The sequence below is a fragment of the Poecilia formosa genome, unplaced genomic scaffold (genome assembly GCF_000485575.1).
Source record: "Poecilia formosa unplaced genomic scaffold, Poecilia_formosa-5.1.2 Scaffold53, whole genome shotgun sequence".
NCBI lineage: Eukaryota > Metazoa > Chordata > Actinopteri > Cyprinodontiformes > Poeciliidae > Poecilia > Poecilia formosa.
In genome coordinates this window covers 1689420-1714466 of record NW_006799992.1, presented here as the reverse complement: position 1 = coordinate 1714466, position 25047 = coordinate 1689420, and the positions used below count along the sequence as shown (strand labels likewise).

The 25047-nt window shown below is 37.6% G+C and overlaps 1 protein-coding gene across 2 annotated transcripts in view; it reads right to left on the bottom strand.

The window, feature by feature from the left end:
* The window catches only part of LOC103138648 (low density lipoprotein receptor adapter protein 1-B), a 42114-nt gene that overhangs the window by 7636 nt on the left and 9431 nt on the right, over positions 1–25047 (bottom strand). For both annotated transcript variants that reach the window (XM_007552933.2, XM_007552934.2), the window contains exons 2-8: positions 13953–14095; positions 11103–11215; positions 3903–4017; positions 3070–3142; positions 2803–2889; positions 1831–1988; positions 951–985 (exon numbers count right to left, since the gene is read on the bottom strand). In XM_007552933.2, coding sequence (XP_007552995.1) covers positions 951–985; positions 1831–1988; positions 2803–2889; positions 3070–3142; positions 3903–4017; positions 11103–11215; positions 13953–14095 — 724 coding nt within the window. The remainder of the gene's footprint in view (positions 1–950; positions 986–1830; positions 1989–2802; positions 2890–3069; positions 3143–3902; positions 4018–11102; positions 11216–13952; positions 14096–25047) is intronic.

Sequence of the window (25047 nt, the reverse complement as noted above, 5' to 3'; positions counted from 1 at the left end):
GTGTTGCTTTTATTCCGCCCTGGAATACATTCAAAACTCAGACGAAGCACAAATTACTGTATTTAAAAGTTAACTCATAACATTTCAATAAGTTTTAATTATAGACACAAGTCTCTGCTGAGCCAGCAGCTATATGAGGTCAACATTCATTTAAAAGCTCCCAAACCCTAACTGAATTGTTTAATTAAACCTGCAAGTGCAGAATCCGAAGTCATTAATTGTGCGATCCGCTTGCCTCAGCCGTAAGCACAGACGCTCCACCTGAGTGACTTTCAGAATATTATGCCAAGAGGTGTTTTACACAGGACTGATTCTCGACCTGCGTGGACACTGTTCATTAAAATTACTTTTGAGCATCATCAGATGCAGCAGAAGCTGGAAACTACAAGACGTTGGGAAACGTGCAATTAATAATATTTTACCACTGTCATAGTAAAATTATATGTTGAGACTCTATAACCTGTGGTGAGCACCAGCAAGTCTAACAGGTGATGAGATCCAAATTTTACCAACCTAAATTAGATTAATCAAAAATTACTTCATATGAAAACATTTTCCCAGTGTCGTTTGTCCCATATTGATATCATTGTGTCATCTTGGCTTTAAAAGAAATGTTCATATTACTTAATTATGCTTATTAAACCTCTCTATGCGTCTTAAAGGCAAACTCATTAATCTTATCTAATCAGTGCATGCAACATTAAACAGATACAAGTTGACATCTCAATGTGATTCAGGTTTTTAGTCTTTCAGAAGAGATGCTTGATCCATGTTGAGTTTTTTTTTTTGTTTTTTTTTTGCTGTAACTCTTCAGTGTCCTTTGATGCTTTCTCATAAATGACAGATTTAGGTGTTGGACTTTTTGTTGGAATGTCTAAATATCTTATTAATTAATTGTAAAAATGAACAGATTTAACTGCAAAATCTGTAGTCGTACATGGAAACGTTACCTCGAGAAAACATCATCGAATCCGTCCTCCACATCCTGTGGAGGCACAACAACAAAGTAGATCAATACAGACATAAAGTCCTGCAAGTCATAATCCAGCATCTCCACTAAGTCAGCTTTTTCCTCAGACCATTTGTTGTTCAAAAGACACATCGACTTATTTGTAAGCAAAGGCTGCAGAAATCAAACTCCAGAATTGGTCTTTCCTTTAGCTTTGTATCTTTAGGCACCATTTCTGCACCCAAATCAAAATTTGCACACATCAATCTGAAAATACAATATGGGGCGGATGTGGAAGAAGGGTTAACATACAAAAGCAGCATAAATAATAAACCAACTTTTATCCATACTAGGTAAAAATGTTCCAAGAGGAAGCACAGATATTTTAATAAGCACAGCGACATCTAGTGTTAAACATTTGCAACTGAATGAAGAAATTAAATCAACTTCACGTCCTATGGCCAAGATTGCAGTTTTCTTTGCTTTAATCTCCACTTTTACTGATTTCCAGCACACGTTCCCTACAGTAAAATATACAGCTGTGCTTAGGATAATTAAAATTTTGGCTCAGATAAAAACAATCAGCAGTTTTCTCAAGTCAGAAACTTGAACACAATAAAGACATCTAAATACCAACTCCAAGCCCAAACCTACATTTGCTTCATAGGGTATGATTATGCTATGCAGACTGGAAAATCCTATTCAAATTGTTAGACATGTAAACAAACATTTTGGATAAGTAACTACTTTAGTCTTTGGGATCTAAATCATGACAGTAAAACATGTTCCTTTGTGTTCTGTCAGTGAAAACAAAAACAAAAAAAAAAGTTTCAGGTATCGCTTGTTGCTTCCCTTTTAGTGGAGTTAAGCTGGTTACATACCCACGAGTCATGTTTAATCGGACGTCTCCGGGTGAGGTTACTGCGAGGCGACGGCGAGCTAAGAGAAGCAGAGAAGAAGGGCCTCCGGTGCTTCTCCTCCATCGCGGTGGGCTTATGCACCAGTGAATGTGAGGGGGACTGCAGGTGCGAATGGGAGGCTGACGGAGATCCAGAGAGGACAGTTGGAATCAGACGAGGGAATAAATGGGACAGAAAACATCCAGGCAAAACTGAAGAGAAGTCAGACTTTGAATCGGTGCTGTAAAAACATTTACTCCCGTACTGATTTCTTCGGTTTTTGTTGTTAATGTTTCACATCGTCACATAAATTTTAACATTCAGGCTTGAGCTAAAGAAAAAAAAAAAAAAAAAAAATGAACAATTAAGTGGCAAGGATTTTTTGACCCTCTGAGGAGCCAAGAACATTTTGACCTATAAATGTCAAGGCCAGTACAAATTTAGAAACTGCTGCTAGCCTTTAAGAGTTATGGTTATTCATAATTAGGGTGATTTGTTTTTCTGAATGTGAGGAGTGGCAGTTAAATTTGTGTAGGTCAGCGAGTACATATTCACAGGCCTCATTATGGTAGCCACATAATAACCTGTAAAGGTCAGTGAAGGAAGCATAACTCACTGCAAAGAAGCAAGAAATCTTCCAATATGTGAAAATGTCTGGATCTTATTTATTTATTTTTTTTTACTACTGCCGCCTTCGGCTCAAATAGCAATAGAGTAGGAAGATCTCTGTGCAAACTGGTTACTTGTTATCCAAGGAACTAGCTTACCCAAGCTAAAGTTCCAATAAAAAGTTTCTTAATTGATAAGAAGAAATGCGTCCTTGCAACAGTAATCTCCTAAACCTACTGCCGTGTCTCGCTGATAGTATCTCATCTCTGACTGTTACTGCAGAGCCCAGTTTGTTGCACAGGAACACATGTAAGGGGACGTATAGAAAAAATATATATATCTCACCTGCCGGAACACACTGCATTTCTGTCGTTACCATCTGTCCATCATTGGCTGCGCAGGAGCAGCAGCTCCTTGCCTTCTTGTTTTTGTCTGCGCACAGAAAGGTTATTCTCAGAATCCTAAAATGGAAAGCTACAGTTTCATCATAATTTTATTTGAAATGTCCCAAAGACCAAGCAGGGCTTTTTTTTTTTTTTTTTTTTTTTTTTTTTTATGTAAATAATGTTTAAGCATAACAATTAGGACGCATTTACATTGACACGGACTTACCTTCCTGAGCAATTTCCCAAAGATCTAATGCTACTTTAAATGCCTGAGCTACTGTTAAGGTCACAGCCTGAGCCTGGAGGAGAGAGAGAAAGGCAGGAAAGCAATGAAAAACGGCAGGTGTTCCTTCTCTTTCACATCAGTAGAAAACAATACTTGGCTATTGAAAAGAAACAGATGCATTTGTTGTGGATTTAAAGGATATAAGAGAAGCCCTAGGACAAAAATCGGAGTATATGAAGTTGTGATATGTTTCTGTAACAGATGCTACTATAAATACATTTGACAACCAGATGGGACTGTCCAGTTGGAAGATAATTTGGCAGCAGAGGCTTTGCAAATGATTTGGAAGGAGCTGGCATCAAAGTCTGGAGTTATCAGCCATATGAAAGTCAGTTTAAGTGGTGAGGAGGCATAGAAGATGTTCCATAGATGTATTAGGCAGCATATTTCTAACTTGATAAAATTTGAAAGAGGTCACAGTTTGGGTTTGTAGGAGGCTGGGTAGTAGAGCATAAAAATGCAATAACTAAATAAAACCATCTATAAAAGTGACATTTTTACAGCAAAGAAATTTTTTTTAACATAACAGATGTTTTGAATAAATGAGTCAATATTGACTAGAAAAACTCATCAAAATTCAAAATGCCATTAATAAGACTGCCACAAGATGGCACCACACAACAACCAGAGTCCTGTTCCTTCATTCTTGAGGGTCTTCATCTTCATCAAAAACAAAATTTCCAGACCAAGATTAAAATCCAGTAGCCTGCTGGTTAAAACCATCTACATGACTCTTGGTATATACAGGTGTTTGGAGGATTTTGCACACTTACAACTTTTCTTTTTTGGCAGAGGAATGCATGACACTCGAGAGTCTCGTTGAACTGGCTTTGGGAAACGTAAGCGAAGACCTTGTCCTGAGTTTTGTCTGCGGTGCAGTATGAGATTCTGCAAGACAGGACAGGAAAATGAAATTTGAAAAATGTGTGACCTAATCTTTAAATGTTCTGTTTTTAACAGATAATTAGCCCAAATATGTAAATTAATCACAGATTAAGACAAGAATGAACAAACTGATCCCTAATAAGGCGTTTCTATGCAAACGGAAATCTTCAATGTTAACCAACAACAGCAATGCACATGTGCTTTTAAAATTATTTTATGAGTAATGTCAGCCAACTGAATAACTAACTGTGCAAAAGTGAAGTTACTGAAAATCACATTTTTATTTGCCTTTTTTTATTTGAAATTTGTTCCCACCAATAAATTGCAGTTTAAATTAGTTTTAATTATACAGATATTTTTTTATGCAAGTTACATTTCTATCCTAGCTACTGAATACCCATTTCTACTGGGTTGGATAATAACAGCAGTTCCTCCATCAGATGCCACATAAAAGTGTTTATTACATGCTTTTTGAACACAGATTATTGAATAAAAAAAATAAAATAGTAAACATAGAATGAGGTTGTAGTGTGAGAAAATTAATGTATTAAAAACTTAGCATGACAAACAATATAGTCCAACCTTTTATTAATCTTATTAACCACAAAATAAGTTTCTCAAATGAAGAACAGAAACTTTGGTTCAACTATCCCGAAATTTCAGTGCCAAACAAAAATGGTTTCTGGTGTCACCGACTCCACACTGGAAAAAAAACAAATATGTTAACCTGTAAATATAAAGACTCTAGCAGAGTCTTTATATTTAAGTTGATTGTCACGAATTATTGGAAAGGAATTAAAATAAATTTCATTCAGCTGTTTTAACCTCGGGGCTGCACAGTGGCACAGTTGGTAGAGCTGTTGCCTTGCAGCAAGAAGGTTCTGGGTTCAGAAGGTTCTGATTAAAAACTGCTTTAATCAGTTTTGATTAAATACTGCTTTAATCAGAAGCAGTATTGATCTTGAGTCACCATATGTTTCTATGCAAGGGTATCAGGACATGCAGCATGCTTCATGGTTGCTCCTTTAAACAGCTGCGAAAATGAGCCACAGCCAGCGATGCTCCTTTAACTTTTGTCACCAAGCAGCCTTTTCTTGAAAGCAGCACAAGGACAAGGAGGTGTTCTTTCTTCTCTCTCAAAATCTGATCTGGAAACCAAATGTCTAATCTTACGTCAACCGAGTCAGCGAGCAGGGTCTTTAAGAGCATCACTGTTGACGGCTGACACTGGATGACTGTCTGATCTGCTGTCATTACAGTAACTTGTAAATCGTATGCAAGATGGATATCTGGATGGCTGACACTTATTTGCAGCCAAACTTCAAAGAGGAGAGGGAGGGCAGAAAAAAAAAAGTAATTTTAAGATCAACTAACGAGCATGAAATCAGCAGTGCTCGCATCACTCCCTCTTATTTTGTTTGCCGGCTTGCAACACTGCTGCATGACCCACATTGCAAGGCCCAGGACACACGGCTCTCCCCACGCTCTAACTTATATTTGGGCTGTAATTGCGTAAAAAATGCATAGAGAAAATACTGAGAGGTTTGACCTATTTAAGGCTGAAAAATAAGCATGATAGCAGCAACTGCTGCGACTGCTCAACAGAAATGTAACTATTATAATAGTTAACTATGATAATATGTTCTGTTCAATTGCTATTAGGTTAGGAGTTTTTTTTTTTTTTTTTTTTTTTTGGTTCACCCAATCAGGGAATGCAGCCGTGGGGCAGACAAGGCAACATGTGCAACATTTTATTATACGTTTATTGTTCAACGAACAGTTTAAACAGAATGATGTAATAATCCAGCCTTACTACTGAAAGAAGACAAAAATGTTAAAATTTAGTGTTTGGAAGAAATTACTTGCTAAAAATGATTAACAATCAAATTATTAAGAATACTGTATCCAATATGAGTACTCGTAAACTATCAGTAATATTATTTATGGTATGATGTTTTAGCTTTCAAGCTGTCAGAAAATAAATACGCTGAGTATATTTCATAGCTGCTACTCATTTGATCTTGGTGTTTCATGACTTCAGTTCTTTTAAGAATATTTTTTGACCTATTTTAGCATATAATTACCCAAACCATGTCATACTCATTTACAAAATGTATATATTTTTTATATCTTGCCACTGCCTGTTTGAAACCATTAAAAATTTGCTTCTATTTGTTTATGCATTTTCACATTTGTGAGTAAGATGACAGAAGCTCAGGTCTTGTGTCAAACCAGGCAAATAGTATCAGACCGGAATAAATCATGTTGCTTAATTTTATTGCTAGTTCAAGAATATACAAACAAAAACCAAATCTACTGTATGTTCAACTAATTGGCATGCAATAAGGGAGTGCTGTATACCTTAAAGATGTGTCTACAATAAAATTAAGCTCTTTTTTATTGCAATCTTTAGTTTTTTATATAAACGTAAAAACTAATAGTAGTAATAGAAGGTGGTAGAAATAGGAAGTGGGTTACTTTTTTTTTTTAATATGCCGCTTTGCCAGAATGATGTTCAAACACAAAAATATGTTCTAATTTACTCATGGTTTAGAAAAGTAACTTACAACGGCACAGAAAGCGCTTTTTTTTTACACTTCTATTATAATATAAACACAAACCTTATGCCTGTTTTGGTGGAGTTGGCAGGCTTTTTCTGTTCCTCTGTGGATATTATCAACAGGCTTGAACAGGTTGACACTGTAAACAGCGCACATACATGCCTGTCAGGCTAACTGCTCTGAGCTCAGATCAAAAAGTGTTTGAGTGGTTGTTGCAGATTTTTTCCTTTAAAAAACACAACAGTTTTGAAGGGAAGCACTTGTACCGGAGTGCAGGCGACAAAACATATTTACTGTTCATGTGCCTTGATTTCTTAAGCTGCTGTGGGGTGGCTTCTTATCTTACCACGCATGTTGGTGCATCTAAAATAGTATTTTACTTGGATGTAAGCATGAAGGAAAAAAAAAATGGTGATTTTGTCCAACATTATGCTGTTCCATTTGCAGCAGTGGGATGCATGGCAAAAGAAATGCAGCCTGTTCAAATGCACTTTTCCAAAACGGTTTTTAATTCAAAATCAGTATATTTTATAGTGTTGTCCAAGCTTAGTCACTCAAACTTCTCTTAAGTATCTGACCATCAACGCCAATTTAGAATGTAAACAATATTTGCTTAAACATGCATATTTTTATGCCCCTGAAATGCAAGACAGACACATCATTTTGTCTTTTCACACTGAATAAAAACTTGAGCATCTTGGATAAGAGTTGAAAGCTGTAAGCACAGTCACTCAAAGGTCACAAGTTGTCAAACAAGTTGTTAGATTCGCAGAACAGGCGAGAGTGCCCATCAGACGGCGACGTCAAGCAGCCGGCATGCTGAGATGAGTGAATCATCTCATCATTTTCTGCATTATGTACCTTGGATTTAAATAACATTATTAGGCCAGTGGTATGAAAGCTTAGAAGGTGTTACAGATTTCATTGTGTGTGACAAGCATCATAAGTTTAATAACTTGTGAATGTGCAAAATATTAATCCTTACCGGAACGTCTAATCCCATCCGGCAGACAAATCAGTCATCAAAAACAGCTTAAATAAATATACATTTAGGATCTTTTCATAAAAATAATAAATAACTGGCACTGTTCTGAGAACACAAAAAGCATCAGTGTCCTTCAACTTGAAATAATCTAAAAAGAAATAAAATAACTGACAGCATCACACTGGGTCTGAACAACATAGCCCGAGCTGTCAGTCTGCATCATATCTCCGACAGGCCCCTCTGGACCACAAGCCTTTGATCTTTTCTCATTGTAGAGCACCGGTGTGTGAGGCAGAAAGTGAATATCATTGAAAATATTAAAATATTTACAGAACAAAGCCTCGATAGAAAACCTGACATCAAAGCCAAAAAACATCCACCCAAAACACCTGCTGCGAATGCAGAAATTAACTACTTCTCTTCTAGCTTCAAGTCAACGTGGAAACATTTTTTTTTTTTAGAAAATTGTAAAGAGACAACAGTCTATGACACAAAAGCAAAAAATATATATATAATAATAATAGTTTCTGAGAATGTTCCTAAGCCCTGTCATATCCTGTAGCTCCAGAGCAGATATCTGACAGACAGTGAGTCAGAGCAATGTGCATCATTAAAAGGTGGGCTGTCAGTCAGCATTTCAGCTGGGCTGCATTTTTCTTTTTTTCCCCCGAGATCCGCCCGTTTCACTGATTGATATGCCGGTTGGTCACTGAGCGCCCTCATGGGAATATGAATGATTAACACACAAGCAGATGGAGGCTGCAAACACCCTCACAATGTTCCTCTCGCTGGGAGGATCAGTGTCGGCTTTTAAATGAAGGATGTTTTTATTTGAAGCAGGACCACTGAGGACTGTATTAGCTTTCAATATCTGGATGTAGTTCAGGCTCCTCACAGTAAATAAAAGCCTCACAAAGTGGTCAATACTCAGAATCAAACCAGGCAGTCTTTAGCTGACCCAGCAGACTGCCGCATTGATCAAACTCCCAAATCTCCACTTGGGAAAAAAAGGAGATCAGATCTTTGCAAGCTCTAGTAATATTCATCACTGCTTCCATTCTGCAGAGCAAAATATGTCTTTTCTTTTACACCCATTTAACTTCAAACATAAAAAAGTATTTTCAACCCAATGTTAAACCCTTCACACAACTACAATATAAATTATTTCTTGTAATTTACATTTATTCATTTTTAAAACGTTTATAACAGAACTGTTACACAGCAGGTTAGCTCCAATATTTATGTATATAAAAAACACTTGTTCAATATAATTGTTGCTATTTTAACAAGATGCACTTGTGCACCTTATCCTTATCCTTGCTGACGATAAGCAAAATTTTATGGTTTCGTGCCCGTTCCATCACATGCTCGACTGAATAGCCGGTTACCTCTGTTACAATCCACAGGGGTTCCCGACGTTCCCCTGCGATCGTACGAGCGCAGATCAGATTTTTTTTGACCAAGCGGACTGCATGTGCGACGACAGAACTCGTTAAAAAGATGGCAACGAAACACATTAAAGATAAAGATCCACTGTGACATGAAGAGATCTTTGTCCTCTACAGATTTCCTGTGTTTCAAATCAACAAATAAAAGGTTAATATCAGAGAAAGATTAGCTTTGAAATGAGGCTCAAAGTGAACTACCAGTATATGCCGTCAAGAACAAATACAAAGGCTGCAACATTTAACAAATGTATTTAAGGGACACTAAGTGGGGATGTGTGCAGTGGATGGAGGTGTATTGGGTGTGGGGGTCTCGTTTCCAGTGCAGTGCACAACGCATTGACGTCTGTTTTCTAGTCTACTGCTAAGCCGCTCCCCCCAAGGGAAACGACTCAAATTACAGAAAATATCAAATTAACACAACAAATACAAATATGCCAAATGTTTAAGTTGTGTACTCACAGGTACAAATAGAGCAGAGCTATCTAGAAACTAAACAAACACACACACACACACACACACACACAGCTTGTGTATCCAAGTCTTTCCTTTTCGAGTTGCTATGCACTGTAAACAGTCTTGATTTGATCCTCTCTTATCTCTACACTCGCCCCTTTCACCCTCCGCTGGCTGTCTTCCCACGAGCGGTTTATGTGCAAAAAAATAAAGATACAAGGCGGAGGAGTAAGGGGGGCTTTCAGGGCGATGGGGGTGGGGTCTCATAAATGAGAATAAATCCATCCTCTGTAGGCCAAGGCACTGTGTGTGGCCTGTTTCCTTGTTTCAGAGTGTGGGCAAAGACCATGTCTCATGTTCGAATTGAGCAATATGCCACCAGTTTACTTGCGTTCAGAACCATTATGATATATACGAAAATCAGAAAGAGGGAGATAAGGAGCCAAGCCATTCCACCTGGACAGGGTTCAGGCACACCTGATAAGGTCGATCTGAAAAGGATTTAGAGCGGTACGCATATACACACTGACTGTATCCATTTACATGCACACACATTATCTGTCTTCATCTCAAACTGGTTTAGCTGAGAACGACTCGAGGCCAGGCTAACCAGGCAGAGCGCCAATCAGTGAGAATTCAGAGTCCAAATATATATTTGGGTCAATCTTGTTTTGAAATGTTGCTTTGTTCAGGGCTTGGGTCAACGTCATGTTATTCTAAATACATTTTGAAGAAACTGAACTTGAATTTGAACTGATTCAAACCTTGGGAACCTTTTATGTAATGAGTCAAAAAGCTGCTGCAGTGCCTTGCAGAAGAATCTTCAACCCTTAAACTACTTTTCATTTACACACATATTACAAACGCAAAGTCAGTGTTTTTTTTTTATTTTCTTCCATTTTATATTGCAGATAATCAGAAAATAGTAGTAACTCTGAAGTAAAAGAAAAATATATGTAGTTTTACATTTTTAGGAGTGAAAATCTAAAAACTGTGGCATGCGCATGTATCTACCTCGTCTTTCCAAGTACGTTTGCAAGGTTTTGTTATCTGGAGATCAGCATTTTGTGTCCATTGTTCTTTGCAAAAAAAGTTCAAACTCAGTCAGCTTGGCTGGAAAATGTCAGAGATCTTCAATAGGATTTGACTAAATGTGAATATGCTTTCACATAAATCAATCCAGCATACCTTTGGTTGTATGATATGGTTGATATCCATTGGAAGGCAAATCTCTGCCCCGGCCTCAAGTATTTCACAGCCTCTGATAGTATTTTTTCTTTTTAGATTTGCCTTGTATTTAGCTTACTTCATTTCAACATTGATTTTCAAAGGTTTCCCTGCCCCACTTAATGACGCTGATACCACATTGATCCATTAAAGGTGTGATACGCAGCGTATAGAGATTCCCGTCTCAGTCAAAAAGTTACATTTCAAATATTACATTTAATTATCTTTCCACTTCACAGTTGTGTACTTATTTTGTATTGCCAAGACCCTATAAAACCTGGGGAACATACATTAAAGTCTGCAGTTGAAAAATGACAGATGGTGAAAACACTTAAAGTGAGAACGCATTTCTAAGGCCCTTTAAATATTTGTTAGCGTCTGCTTTGTCATGTTTATTTTGTGACTGAAATGTACCTGTATATAGAGACATTCTCTATTTGATCTGCAGTCTCTGTGTCTGTGATGATTATGCCCTTTGGAGACACTGTCAGGGTTACTTTCCGAAACTTCTTGGCACTGGCTCTGGCCTGTGGGTGCGAGAGAGAACACAACACACAAAGATCAGAATGGGAAACCCCCCCGACTTCGGCTACACAAAGAACTACTCTGTCAGACTGACTGAAATCAAAAGTGATCAGGACTTGAGAATAAACACCCGACAAACACCAAATTGTGACGATTTGCTTCTGAGCAAAGGCGAGCGACTCGCTGTGCCCCAGAAACATGCAGTGGAATTTATAAAAGGCGACAGAATGGGGGGAGGAATGGTGCAATGTGAAGCCCAGAGTGAGCTCTCCGGGTCGGGCTGGCAGCCATCGACTCCCCCTGCTGCTCTGCACCATCTGGGCTTTCAGCAAAATCAGTGGTAGTGCTGAGCTTGTAGACTCCGAGAGCGCCTGTTGACACAGACGGTGACCGACGGTGACCGACCTCTTTACCGCACAATTACAACGCAAACAAGAGCAGTTTAGAGCCTCACTTAAACAATGACAGCTGCACAGTCACAGGAGGGACTGAGGAGGAAAACAGCTATGAGAAAGCAAAAAATAAATTAATAAAACAAGAAATAAATAGGAAAATAAAATTTTTAATCAACTGGTTTCACATCTATCAACCTTAAGAGGGGTTTGTGTAGTGGTAACTTTACTCAAGCAGAAACTAGGTCTCCTCAAGGACAATTAATAGCGTCATGGCAAGCTGAAAGGGACCAAAAATCTCTTGAGATGATACAATGAAGAGCAGTTTCTGTTTAAGCCTTTATAACTTCCATATATATATATAAGTAATCAAAACGAGGGAAGGGCTGCATTAGCTGACTGTGCTGCTGGAGCTCGTTCATGTAGAAACATGGACAATTTCTGCTGCCGCGTTACAAGTGTCATGCCACCAGGCAAAAACCAATCTGTCAGCCTGAGATATGCCAAGTTCAGACTCTTTCTGTACGTTTGGTCCCGCTGCCTTGTCTCATCACGTCTGAATGAGGCGTGGAGCAAATGGAAATGTCCCAAATGTTTTCTGCTCTCCAGCTCAGGTGGACCGGTTTCCAAGGGAACGGACAAAGACAAAACCAGACTTTTTGTGTGTGTGGGTGTGTGTGTGTGTGTGTGTCTTGGTGCAAAATCATCTAAATTTTAATCCTGCCAATAGGCTTGATGCAGGCTCTACTTGAGAAGCAGAGGAGGTGTGATTAGACTGCCTGAGCAGAGCTGTTCGTTCTGAAAATAAATAAATAAATAAATAAAACCTTTGACAAAATACGAGCAATTTATTCTAGGTGATATGAAATGAATATTGTTGTCGGGGTTGTGTGCATGGTAATAAAGGAATTAGCAGGTGGAAATATGAATAAAATTTAAATGCCTGTTCGCATAAAACGTGCAGGTGGCCGAAACCTTTAGATGTTTTGAAGGGGCTTAAATTCAGTAGAGTGCTAGCGATTTTGAAAGCAGTTCTTTGAAAACTGATAGCATTTTGAATTGGTAAAGGAAAGCATGGATGGGAATCTAAAGCCGTTTCCTGTTGGCAATGTGTCAGATTTTTGACTCGTTCCAAATTAGAATCTGAAATGTTGAATCCGACGTTCCTTCCATTCTTTATTTGAGGCCAATTAGTAGAAACGCAGGGTACCACAATATTGGGCATTGTTTGCATGTTATTTCTGGGCACACTCTACAGTAGACATGGACATCATGTGGCTTGAAGGCCAGAAGACCATCTGTGTCTTCTGTGACCTCAAATAAAATTATTTAAATTAATCCTAAGAAAAACAGCATTCCATTCATGAATCCTGAGATGGGAAATAAAATATTGTGAATGTTAAAACTTCCAGCAAAATAACTCTTCTGCAATACACCAACACAAGGCAGCATATAATGATGCATGGTTTCCAATTGACAGGATCCATGTATTTTATTTGGCTTGTTTAAACGAATAGAATCCATCAACAAAGATTATCCTTATGAATTATTTTATACTCGTGATAAATGAATACCTAAGTAGCCTTAAAACAGGGACAGCATACCACTGGCACAACATTTGTTACGAATTATATCTTGAATTCAACTGAATAGTTGGAATTTCTCAAGCCTATATCAACAGTGGTTCAAGTTAAATCTCATTGATGAGCTTCAGCACTGAAAAGAGGATTGGACAGTGCTGTGGGCATAGCCACCATGGCTGTGAGCTAATCTTTCATGGTACAGTAGTGCGATTATGTCCATGCATTGACATTTTGCATTTTATTTAACTTTTACATCTGCTTCTTATCATGTATTGTTGCCCCACAGATGATGGAGTTAAGCCCATAGCATAAAATTATGCAGTGATATTATTCCCTTTTAACTCTTTATCAAACTACAGTGATAAATTACCCTTGAGCATCCCAATGAACGGCACTTTAAATGTAAACATTACCTTATTTTTTTTAAGTCCATTATAATCCTCATGTACTGCCCTACCTCTGTTAGTACTGCATTTGTGTGACTTAATATTCAAATTAGGTTACACAGAGGAGCCTTTGGTTCTTGTAAATTCCTGCGATATCAAACTGCTAAAGCCACAATCTGCTTTGCCTGATTTGACTGGTGTCCCAGTTCTATGGCTTAATCCAGAGTCCCAGCTCCAAAACATTCCTACTTTAAAATTCATTGAAATTTGAGTTACAAAAAAAAAAAAAAAAAAAAAAAAAAAAAAACACTAAACAAAACCGAGTCTAAAAAAGAAAGCAGTGCAGTCATTAGTTTATTCTTTCAAATTCAAACTCACCGTTGCAACAATTCTTCGAATAGCAGCTGACGCCATTTCCTCTCCTTTAGGTTGTCCCACCAGAGTCATGCCAAGGTACTTAACATTGAACACCATCCCCTCCAGCAGGGTCTCCTTTGTGTCCGTCCAGTTTTCTGGCAACTCTGATTGGACAAAATGACAGATCACCCGGAAATGAATCAGTCTTCTTGCAGAGCTTCGTAAGGGTTTTGATTGCAACCAAATAATGAAAGATGATTAACAAAATGTTGTCATCCATCTACAGTCAAAGACGTGTATTCATATCTTATAATACAAAGGATTAAACTGCATTTTTTAAAAACACAAAAGTCCAGTGGAAATTTATTTATCGAGTGCACACGATAATCAAACTACTCTCAAGGAGTTTATAAATAATCAATAATTATGCTATCAATTATTGGTTATTTAATCAATAATTATTCAATTATACCGGCATAATTGATGTACCTGTCTAATATATTTGACAATTTTTCAACAATTCCTTTCAATTTAAGGGACTCTTTCAATCCCTTGCATTGAAACAATTTATCCACCACCTCACAAAGCACTCAAATTTCCATTATTGGTCTAGTAAGTGTGTACAGTTGCATTTTAAACAAGTTTAGGAACTATTTATTACTTGTTTACAAAGTTAGTCTTTTTAATCAAAGTCCTGGACAATGGAACAGCATTATGACAACACAGTTAATCAACAGACCACTTCCAGACAGGAGACAGACCAAGCTATGTAGCATGTAACCGTTTAAAATACAACAGTTACATGCTGTTGTATCATGCCGTTGTAAAGTTCAATTAAGAACTTTTTGTTTTCTTTCCATATCTATGAATTCATTTTCATAGCACCCAAAAAAAGAGGGAAAAGTGGCCTCACCACTATAACGTTGGGCACGGTGTCCAGCGTTATAGTGGAGGATGCTGGCACCGAATTCTCCATGTGGTTTGAGCCATCTGTCACTGGCAGACCCCATGCAGCTGTGAAGGCGGCTAAAATCCTCACTGTGCTCCTTCCAAATTCACTGAATTATTAACCATTCTTCAATCACACTGCGGAGGCTGGTTGAGAAGCAGGGGGCACATTTGGTGGTAATAAATGCAAATGCTCTGGGAACATAGTGGACGGCAAAAGCACCACAGATCATTTGGCTGTAGTGGGCGATAGGATAACAATGACTTTCAGTGTAGTACATGTTCCGTTTTAGCTCTTGGGGTGAATTTTATTTGTTACCTAATTAACCCACAAGGGATAAACTGTCTCATCTCAGTAGGTAATAGGTCACACACACACAGCAGCTGTAAAAACAAAAGTGTGGAAGCAATTTCCAGTGAACATGTCAGTTGATGAAGGCAAACAGTAATCCATGTTCTACAAGCGCACAAGGTGGCCATTCCTTGGATTGCTTTTGTTCCCGAGTTGCTCGTCTTGAATTTACAGAGTTTGTGCATTTTCTATGAACAATATGAGAACATAATTTAATCCAAAGTTTGCTGTGAGAATTAATATATTTATTCAGATTTTAGCAACATTAAATAAGATTACGTTTGTTTCTAAGAAAAATAAGAGTTCAACTATTTTGGCCCCTAAGAAATATCTCTGAATTTAATAAAAACCATAATGTAGAAACTAAAATGACCTCCACTTACCTTTTTTATTAAAGCAATGCTGTTTTAAAACCACACCAGTAAATCTATAAGTTGTTTGTTTTGCAGCTAACTGCAGCTTGGCTACTCGAAAAATTAGCTCGACAAATTGACTAGCAGCTTACAATGAAAAAAGTGAATAAAATCTGAATTGACTGGCAGCTTACAATGAAAAAAGTGAAGAAGGTGTATAATATTCTGCCAAATAAATATTTAAACTATACGAAATAAAAATAGTTAGGTCATGTTGCGGATTTTTGTTTTAAATTCCTGTGCAAATATTACAAATCAATGAAATCTTATTTTTAACTAAGGGTTATCATACCATGGGAATCTCATATAACCCTAGGCCTTCCCATCTGTGGAAGTGTTGTGACTTACAAGGAAAAAAAAGTCAATTTCAGACAGTCAAACTTTAATTTTCCCATTAAAACTTTCAGGCCTTTGGTCACATCCAAACATCAACCCCAGGTCAAAACATTTACGGCGCTGCAAGTTTTATCAAAACATCACAGCACTATAGGCATAAGTGCTACAGTTCATGTTGTATCTTCACTAGGAAACACTCATGAATCATTTAAGAGCTTTATGTTGATGCTGCAGGGTTTCCAATATATCACAAGCACCTCCCCGTTACCCTCACCCAAAGGAGAGCGCTTAAATTTTTAATACATTCAGTGCAAGTGGGACTGGGAGTGATAAGAGTGACAGAAAAAAAGAAAGGGTGGCTAATTGGATTTTTACATGTTGAAGAAAATCCTAAAGGAGAAATATATTTGTGCCATTTGAACTGTTAGAGGGAAAGCATGCGTCGACTTGACCTGAGTGCAAGTCTGTTGAAGCTTGTGCTCATCAAGATGATTCAATTTAGAGATTAGGGAGGAGTCGATGCCTTAGTGGAGCACTCATGACATTTCTGCGTTTAATAAAGTGGAGCCTGGAAATAATTTAATACCCAGCATATGGCAGCTAAGTCTTTATGTGTATACACACACACACAAAAACAAAAACAAAAAAAACAACAAAAAAAAAAAACACTATTGTTATGACACACTGCATAAATCAATGCGCAACAACAGAGCAGGGCAAACTGATGACATTTTACCGCATGGAAACCCCAAGCGCAATCACGCAAAAGTCACAAATCCACTTGTGTGTGTGAAAAGACGTCGCGCTGAATGAACCGAGGCGTGTGCGGCGCAGCGTTGGGGAACTGTTGCTCCATAATAAGGGGCCATGTGCTCTGCACGCCTTCAGCTACATGCAGCTGTTTCATTGAGTGCCACGCTCGTAATTTAATTTGCTCTGAGAAGTCAAAATTGTACCCGGGTGAATTCTCCTTTGGCTCGACACCTACGCTGCCGGTTAATTAATAACGCAAACAGAAGCACGCAGACAAATACACACAGGAATAACGCAAGAGAAAAGAAAAAAAAAAGCATCTGCGCAGGCAAGCAGAGTCCTCAAGTGATGAGCTTGAAATTTGTTTGAGTGAGTTGGTGCTCTAGGGTCAAAATAATAACACTATTTCCCCACAAGTCATTAAGTAGGACAGTACTTAATGGGAGAAATGAACACGACTCTACAGTATTAGTGAGGAAGAAGTCAGCTGACTTTGAGGACCCCAGTGACACCCCCCATTCTCTTCATCCTCCTTGATGCAATCTCTGCCTCGCTGTTTTACTCGTCTGCTGGAAGTTTGAATCTGGGACGTCACCTTGACGGGGAAAATAGGCCGCACATTCAGGGAAGGTGGCGGGCTGGGATGGCACGGGCGTCTGGGAGGGGCGCGTTGGGGGTTTGTGGATGAAACTGGTTTCCCAAGTTTGCCTTGAGGGAACAGCCAAGTAAAGTGTTTCTGTTCAAGCTCTTACTCTTTCCACTGCTTACTTAAATCTGTCCCCTGTATTACCTTTTGGATCCTTGCTTCCTCCGACTTTCACTGCAAACAAAGTATGAAAGAAAACCCTATGCTTTCATGTCGTTTTTGAGAGAATAGCTAAGCAGAACCACTCCAGAAATCTTTGTCCTTTATTCAAAGTCTCTTAAGACTTCAGCATCCTGATCATTTCTGGGATGCCATTTTTTTTTTTTTTTAGAATATTTGATAAACAAGAGCTCCTAAATTATTACCAGAAATAAGCTTAGTAAATCAAAATTTCCTTTTCCTTTTCTTGAACATTTTGAAGACCCTCCAAGTCTCTAAAAGGTAAGATGTATACATACCATGTTTTCATTTACGGGATAATTGTCACAAGCTTTGTCAGAATGAGACGTTGCTCTACTTGACACAGTCACCCAAGCCACCTTTTTATTAATTTATTAAAAAAAACAACAAAAAAAAACACTAACATTAGGATTCCATTTGAATTTATCGATTAATTTTGGCTCTTTAGATGAGCAGGCTGTATATATTTTTTTTTAATCCATGAATTTCTTGATACGACTTGGACCGATTGGTCTTCAAACTGCCCGGGTATTCAATTTGTTTTGAATTAGTGCTAATTTAATAAACTGAATAAATATTGCACAGAAAATGCCTAGGATGATGCAACCTGTGTAAATAAAGTCAAAGAAACAGATTATGTTGCCAGGCAACCCCGGGCTCCATTGCTGAGAGGCCAGCAGTAACTAGGAGGTGTAACCTGCAAACTGCCTGACTGAACAACTTGGCTCGGCTTCAAGAGAAGAGTACAAACCGCAGAAAGCTGAGGCGGTGTCCCACAATCCAAAACATTTAGTCAAACAACAGCAAACCTTTTTTGTTGTGGTAATTAATTATCATCTCTCCAATTTTTGGGGGGCAGCATAAGAAGTTTATAGACCAGTGGCACCAGACTAGCACTTTATGCAGGATTTTGTAGAGGACATTTAGTTTGAAATATTTCTCTCATTTTTTATTTTCATGATAACAGCCCAGTTTGAAATCATCCTAGCTTTATTTGCATCATGGATTCATCGATCTTCTGTAAGTTACATTGTTGATTTTATAGAAATTTGTTCAATGCCACAAAATAACCATTGGTATCGTCATTTTTGTAGTATCTGAATATAAAAAATAAAAAAAAATTTGAGACCTACTTTCTAAAATCAAGACACTTTCTTCAAGCCATTGACATAAAATGATTTTTGTGCCTATAAAAGCTATTTTTGAGTGAACAGTCAATATTGAAAAAGGTCCAGTTTTAATTTGTCATAAAATTTAAAAATGGCCCCAGAACACAATTTAATTAGCCAAAATTGTGACGTCTTGCAAGTAGTTCAAGATGGTAAATATATGACTGAAAATTCTGAGTGAAAAGAAAAAGTACATGAGGAATGGGTGAAATACTTTTCACTTCCCAGACACTACAATGTAGAAACACAAACAAGCAATACGATTACAACTACAAGGCAAAAGAGAAATCCAGTTTTTTTTCTTCTTGACATCCATTTTTACTCAACATCATTCATTACATTTCTATGCAGAAAGCAATTTTACTTTCAGTGACAGCGATCAAAAGGTTTAAGGAGCAACATAATTCAATCAGAAATTCCCTGGAGCTCCTCAAGTAAATGAGAACACGTATGTCTCATTCAGCATAATTTCATTTTCAGCATAACTCCCATTGAAGGCTTTCACTTCCATCTCCATTGTTCATCATAATGATCCTGGGAATTCTTTTGAATGAGCAAATTGGGCCAATGCAAATTAGGATCTTTTAAAGACTGACGTTAAATATAAAAGAGGCAGGGGAAAGTGATATGCTTGGGTTTTGTGTTAAGTCAGACAAGTCAGGAAAAAGCGACAGATTAACAGTAAATTCAGCTTTGAATGTTTCACTCTCAACTGTTTAGCCTCAAAACATAGTGTGCCATCCATTCTCAGACTAGTACTAACAGTATTTTCTTTAATTCAAATTTGCACTTTCATAAAAATATTTTTTTAAGACAGAAGAGACTGTTTTTTTTTAAACTAAAATATATCCTTTTATTTTTTCCCAAACTATATCTTGAATGTAAATTACATTCCTCTGCATCTATTATGCAAAACACAACCCTCAACTCTCAAGCCGTCCTCTGAAGCCTCTGTGAATCATTAATTGGAAACTGATGTTTACACATCCAGCAGTAAAAGAGCTTTATTTCCCCCCACTTCAGGTTGGAGAAGAGTCCAGAGAGTGAAATTGGATTAGAACTGCAGGTTATTTTACTGCCCTGCGTTATTATGGGCATCAAATTAAAAGCCAACACAGACATGCAGGGTCTGGTCCTGGATAATTTCCTGCATTTCTATATATAGCTGGTTTCCCAGTGTGAAAACCGGGTTAATATTTACTCTGCTGACGCTAAGAGTTGGTGTGTGGCTATGGTTGGAAAGTGGAGGACACTGAAATTACCAGACAGTGATTTTATCTTATGTTTGCGTTTAATCCAATCCGCAGAGCTCCGATTCCCAGATACAGGATTGTTCATGACAATTACAGTATCACCACTCTCCACTGTTAGCCCCAGGGTGTTCATATCATTCAGTTCAATTTTCTATTTTAAGCAGTGGAGATTGTGCATAGCAAATAGAACTGAGTAAAAAATATAAAAATAAAAAATATCTAAGCATTAACCAGAAATTATAAAGCTATTAAAACTTATTTAACAACTGCACAAAGAAATTTTACTGTAAATCTGGGGATGATAGCAGATGGTAGAAACAAATCAGTAAGGGTCCACATATTATTTCAAAGTAGGGAAACTAAAATGTACATTTTTGGTTCCCCACTTTTTGGCCCAAAGAAGCTTGATCATTCACTGCAGTGAGACAAATTTGTTAGCAATTTCTTATTATGATAAACTACTAGAAGTAATTCCTAAAGTTTACCAGTACTGTCCCTCAGGTCTGAGTTAGATAGATTCAGCATGCACAGAGTGCCACAATCGGATTTGGAAATGAACGAGTCGTAAACTTTGGGAATCTCGTTTTGTGCTTGGCCTTATTTGTGGCATTTATCTGACGCTCCCTTGTTGCGTCGGCGTTCTCCGTCAACCATTCCTCCCATTTCCAGTTCCTCAACTTTACTCGTCTTCCCTCACAGCTGCTCCCATTTTCTAATCAACCACCTGCTACTTGTTCAGTAATCAACCCTTAAATGTCTCAGTTTGTCAGATCTTACTTGTTGTCTTCTAACTTGAAAGACTCAGAGCTCATCACCCAGCATGAACTCTTAAAATAGTAGCAGAAACATAAAAGCTGGCCAACAATTATAAAGAGGACTTGATTACTAAAGTGACAAAAATCAGTTTTCCAGTGATTAAAAACGGTATACAAGCCAATTTTTTAATAAAGGTATACAAACAGACCTTTTCCTCCCTTATTGATACTCAATTTTTATTGTTTTACCTTTTGAGACATCCATCTCTCATTTTCTACCAGGTTGGTTGAATGAAAATAAATCAAAATCTACCAGGGTTGCAAATATTCTGGCAGAATTTACTTGTACTTTTCCAAGTGTTTATTGTGCATTTTATATATTTTTGATGTTACAATCCTTATGGAGTAAAACTTATAATGCTTGATTAATTAGTTGGGGTGTCTAAATCGGGTAGTCGGGCAACACATTACTCTATGGTCCATATAAGAATAATGTATTAGACCGCCTGCATTAATCCCTGGGTGATTGCTTTAATTTCAGACATCAGACTTGCCAAACTGAAGAGTAAAAAAATCCAGTGTCACAATGTAGCACAACCCCTAAAAGTAATTCACAAACTGAAAAGCAGTCATTAATAAAAACATAATGTGCTGCGGTGCTCAGCTACAAGGGATGATGTTGTTTGTTAAATGCCAGGTGTTATTTAAAAAGACAGAGTAACCCCATTAAGACGGTGGCTATTATCTGCTTTTATACGAACGAATAAATCAAAAACATCACGGTAAAAGAGGAGCGAGCAACAAGAGCGTTTGTCACACGGGATGTTTACAGCCTTCAGACAGCAGAGGTCAATAAATACAGCAGCGATTTGCCCTGTAACTGTCCTTTAAAAGTACCTTAAATCAATTTTATAGATCTACGCTCTAATGGCAGATGGCAAAACCTCGACTTGAATGAACACAGCAACAAGAGATCATACGGTAAAGGATTTTTTTTATGTTGTTTCAGTCTTTATTAAAAGTCAGCACGGACATGGTATTATAAACCTAAAGTATGATGATGTTATTTGGGGCCTGACAGTGCGCTAGGGAAAGAGTCTCCAGACCTAAAGTAAATAACTAGCCGTGACATTTACAAACAGCAGGATTCTGCATTAGGCCATTGTTCAAAGTTAGTAATTCATAAACCAAGCATTCAAAACAGGGCGGTAGTCTTTTTGCTGACAGAGATGTTTTCCTCAGCAGTCTCCACAACAACATTTTCATCAACTATGAACAGTTCTCTAAAGAGACATCTGTTCATGCAACAATATTTGACATTTATGATTTTTGTTTCCTTCCCCCCATTCAAATAAAAGCTTACGAAACAATTTCTGGAAAACAAGGAATTATTTTGGGAATTAGGAACTTCCCCATCCATTATTAAAGGAAAAGAAAAAAAGTCACCTTTGAGAGCCGCAAATTGCAGTTGCGACCAAATATCTCTGCAACACTTTAATATGTGAGGCTGTCCCAGAGGAGCCTTTCCTAATGTGATAAAGCACTTCCGACCCATCCAGCTGTGTGATGGATGGTTGCGGTACACAGCCAGATAACTCACCTTCTCGGGTGTCCCGTCTCTGGAGTACAAAGGTATCGGGATAATCAATTTAAGTGCTTCAGCTATCGATTAGGAAATATAAAAAATGAAATTCAAACGTTAAAAAAAGACTGATATTAACACAAAACTAAGAAACAGCTGAGTAACATGTTACTCAGAAGAGAGAAAAAAAAAAGACTTGGTTTGGTTAGTTTTAGAACTTGAAGTGACCAAAAGAAAATCTGACATATTTTTTATTTTTATTGTCTTTTGGACCATAGAAACTGCTCCCCTGCTCACCTGGTAAAGATGTGCAAAACTCTTCAATAAAATTTCACACCAATTATTTTGTTGATTACAGCATCTAGTTTGGAAACATTTAACATGGAGGGAATGAAATCCCACTATATAAGAAACTGCTGTTTTTATTAAAGCAATTACTTTGCTGGCACCCCTATGATTCACATTTCAGCCTTTTATTAAAAAGTTTTTGTAATACATATGATGCGGCATGATGGCCGTTTTATTTAAGTAAGGGCATCTTCATGCACCCCAGCCTGTTCTGTCTCTTATAGCACAGTAGGACTTTTTTCTAAGGGAAAACAGGTACGGATCAAGAACCGGCGATAAGGTAATGCTGTTAAAGAAACAAAACATTTAGTGTGGAGACATCCTGGACAACAGAGGTTTTGGCTCGTCTTCAATAAAACTGCTCAGTTTTCAATGAGACCTAAAGTTTGGCTGGTAATCTTCGAAAAGCTGGAAGAAATTTAATAAGCTCAGGAAGATGAAGCACAGCAGAAGGATCCTTTGAGACTTCAAGCAGTCATACCAAGCATGCCGTCAATGTCCAACTGGCAAAGCTTTACAAAGACGTTATATACGGAGTAACAAGTTGAATGGTGAGCTTTATTATTACTGCCTTCCTCAAGAAGTAATAATTTGCTCAGTCATGTAAAACAGGTTTTACTGAGTTGCATTGCCTTCTTTAAGCCAGTTTTAAAGTTCATGTAGGATTATTATACAATGCATTTTACCCACTACTGTTTATTTAATGACGTTTCTCTTTAAATTAAGCACAATTTCTATTTATCCTGGAAAAAGTAACCTGTATTGAATTCTTGGTGCGACACCACTTAGCATGTTTTACCATTCTGCTGCCGAATACTCACTAAACAGAATTTGCTAGATCATAATTTTATAGTCCGGTCACAGTTTTGCATCTATATGGTCCGAGTATTGGTAAGATGGATTTTGTGTTTTCCTAAAATCATCAGTCTTCTGCCATCAAAATAAGCTGCAGCTTCACTCTTGTTTTGGAACTGAACTGGTTAAAAAAAAAATCCCTTCCACTGTTGGATCATGTGAAAAGACAGCTACAGATTGAGGTGCTTTGGTTCTGTTGTTGGAAAGAGCGTCAAAGACTGAGTCACTGTTCACTTGCTGAACTCTCTCCTATCTACCCTCACTGATGTGCATATGCAGCAGCAACTGGAACTGTGACAAACAAGGCTGGATGAGGACCCATGTTTATCTCGCCACCATGCACAGTAAAGCGGATACTAGATTAAAAATAAATAAATTAAATTAAATCTTCAAAGTTCTCTGCTGGAGACCTGCAGCAATTTCTCAGTTTAAGATTATGCTACTGTCATGAAAGATTCATTTATTTTAAAAAGTTTTGACACATCTTTCACCACGGGGCGTCAGTAATTGTAGAGGGTGCTGCAAATGAAACATTCAGAAGGAGAGAGGGAATAATTCATCCTTAACATCATTCATTTATTCAACCATTTCTCCTTTTCATCAAAGACTGTGAATACACTCAAATGACTTGCAAGTGAAAGAAATAAACACAGTCAGCCATCACTGGTGTAAAAGCAAAACATTTCTAACATCTTGCTAATGTAAGGGACATAGGGGCGACTGTGGCTCTGTGGGTAGAGTAGTCGTCTTGCAATCGGAAGGTTGTCGGTTCAACTTCAGTTTCCTCCTGCCACATGTCAATGTGCCCCTGGGCAAGGCCCTTAACCCCAAATTGCCTACCGAGCTGCATATCGGTGTATAAATGTGTGAGCGTTTGTGAGTGCGAATGGGTGAATGTGACTCTAGTGTAAAGCGCTTTGAGTGGTCAAAAATGATTGGATAAAGCACTATATAAGTTCAGTCCATTTACCATAAATTAATTAGTTTATTTATTTCAAACAGACAAAATGTAAAAACAAGAAAAATTTCAAATTAAAACAAATTATCATGCCCAATATAAAATTCCTGGGACAAAAAAGGTTCTTTTTGTCATATTTGCATTAAAGAAGACAACAGCTTCTGATTTCTTGCCCCTCTACTACTCACCAACCTACAAACATTTACATCTCCAAACACCAGATAAACTTAATTTACTCCCACATTGTATGACACTTAAATCTCACATTCTCATCCTTAAATGTGCACAATTTCTTATACATTTTTAATATCAATGACATTTTTGGTCTTTGAGACACCCACTGAATAAGCTCCTTTTTAAAGCTAGTTTATATTTGTACTTTTTTTTTAAACTCACCATTCAATCATTCCATAAATCTACTCCACACACTGATAAACAAAACCCCCCACAAGATGCCGCTCTGGGTGGTTGTCCATGTCACCAATATCAGAAGCTGCCACTGGGGAACTGCATCATGTTGTTAGAGTGCAGCAAGATTAGTGCAAAAAATAAAAATAAATAAAAAAAT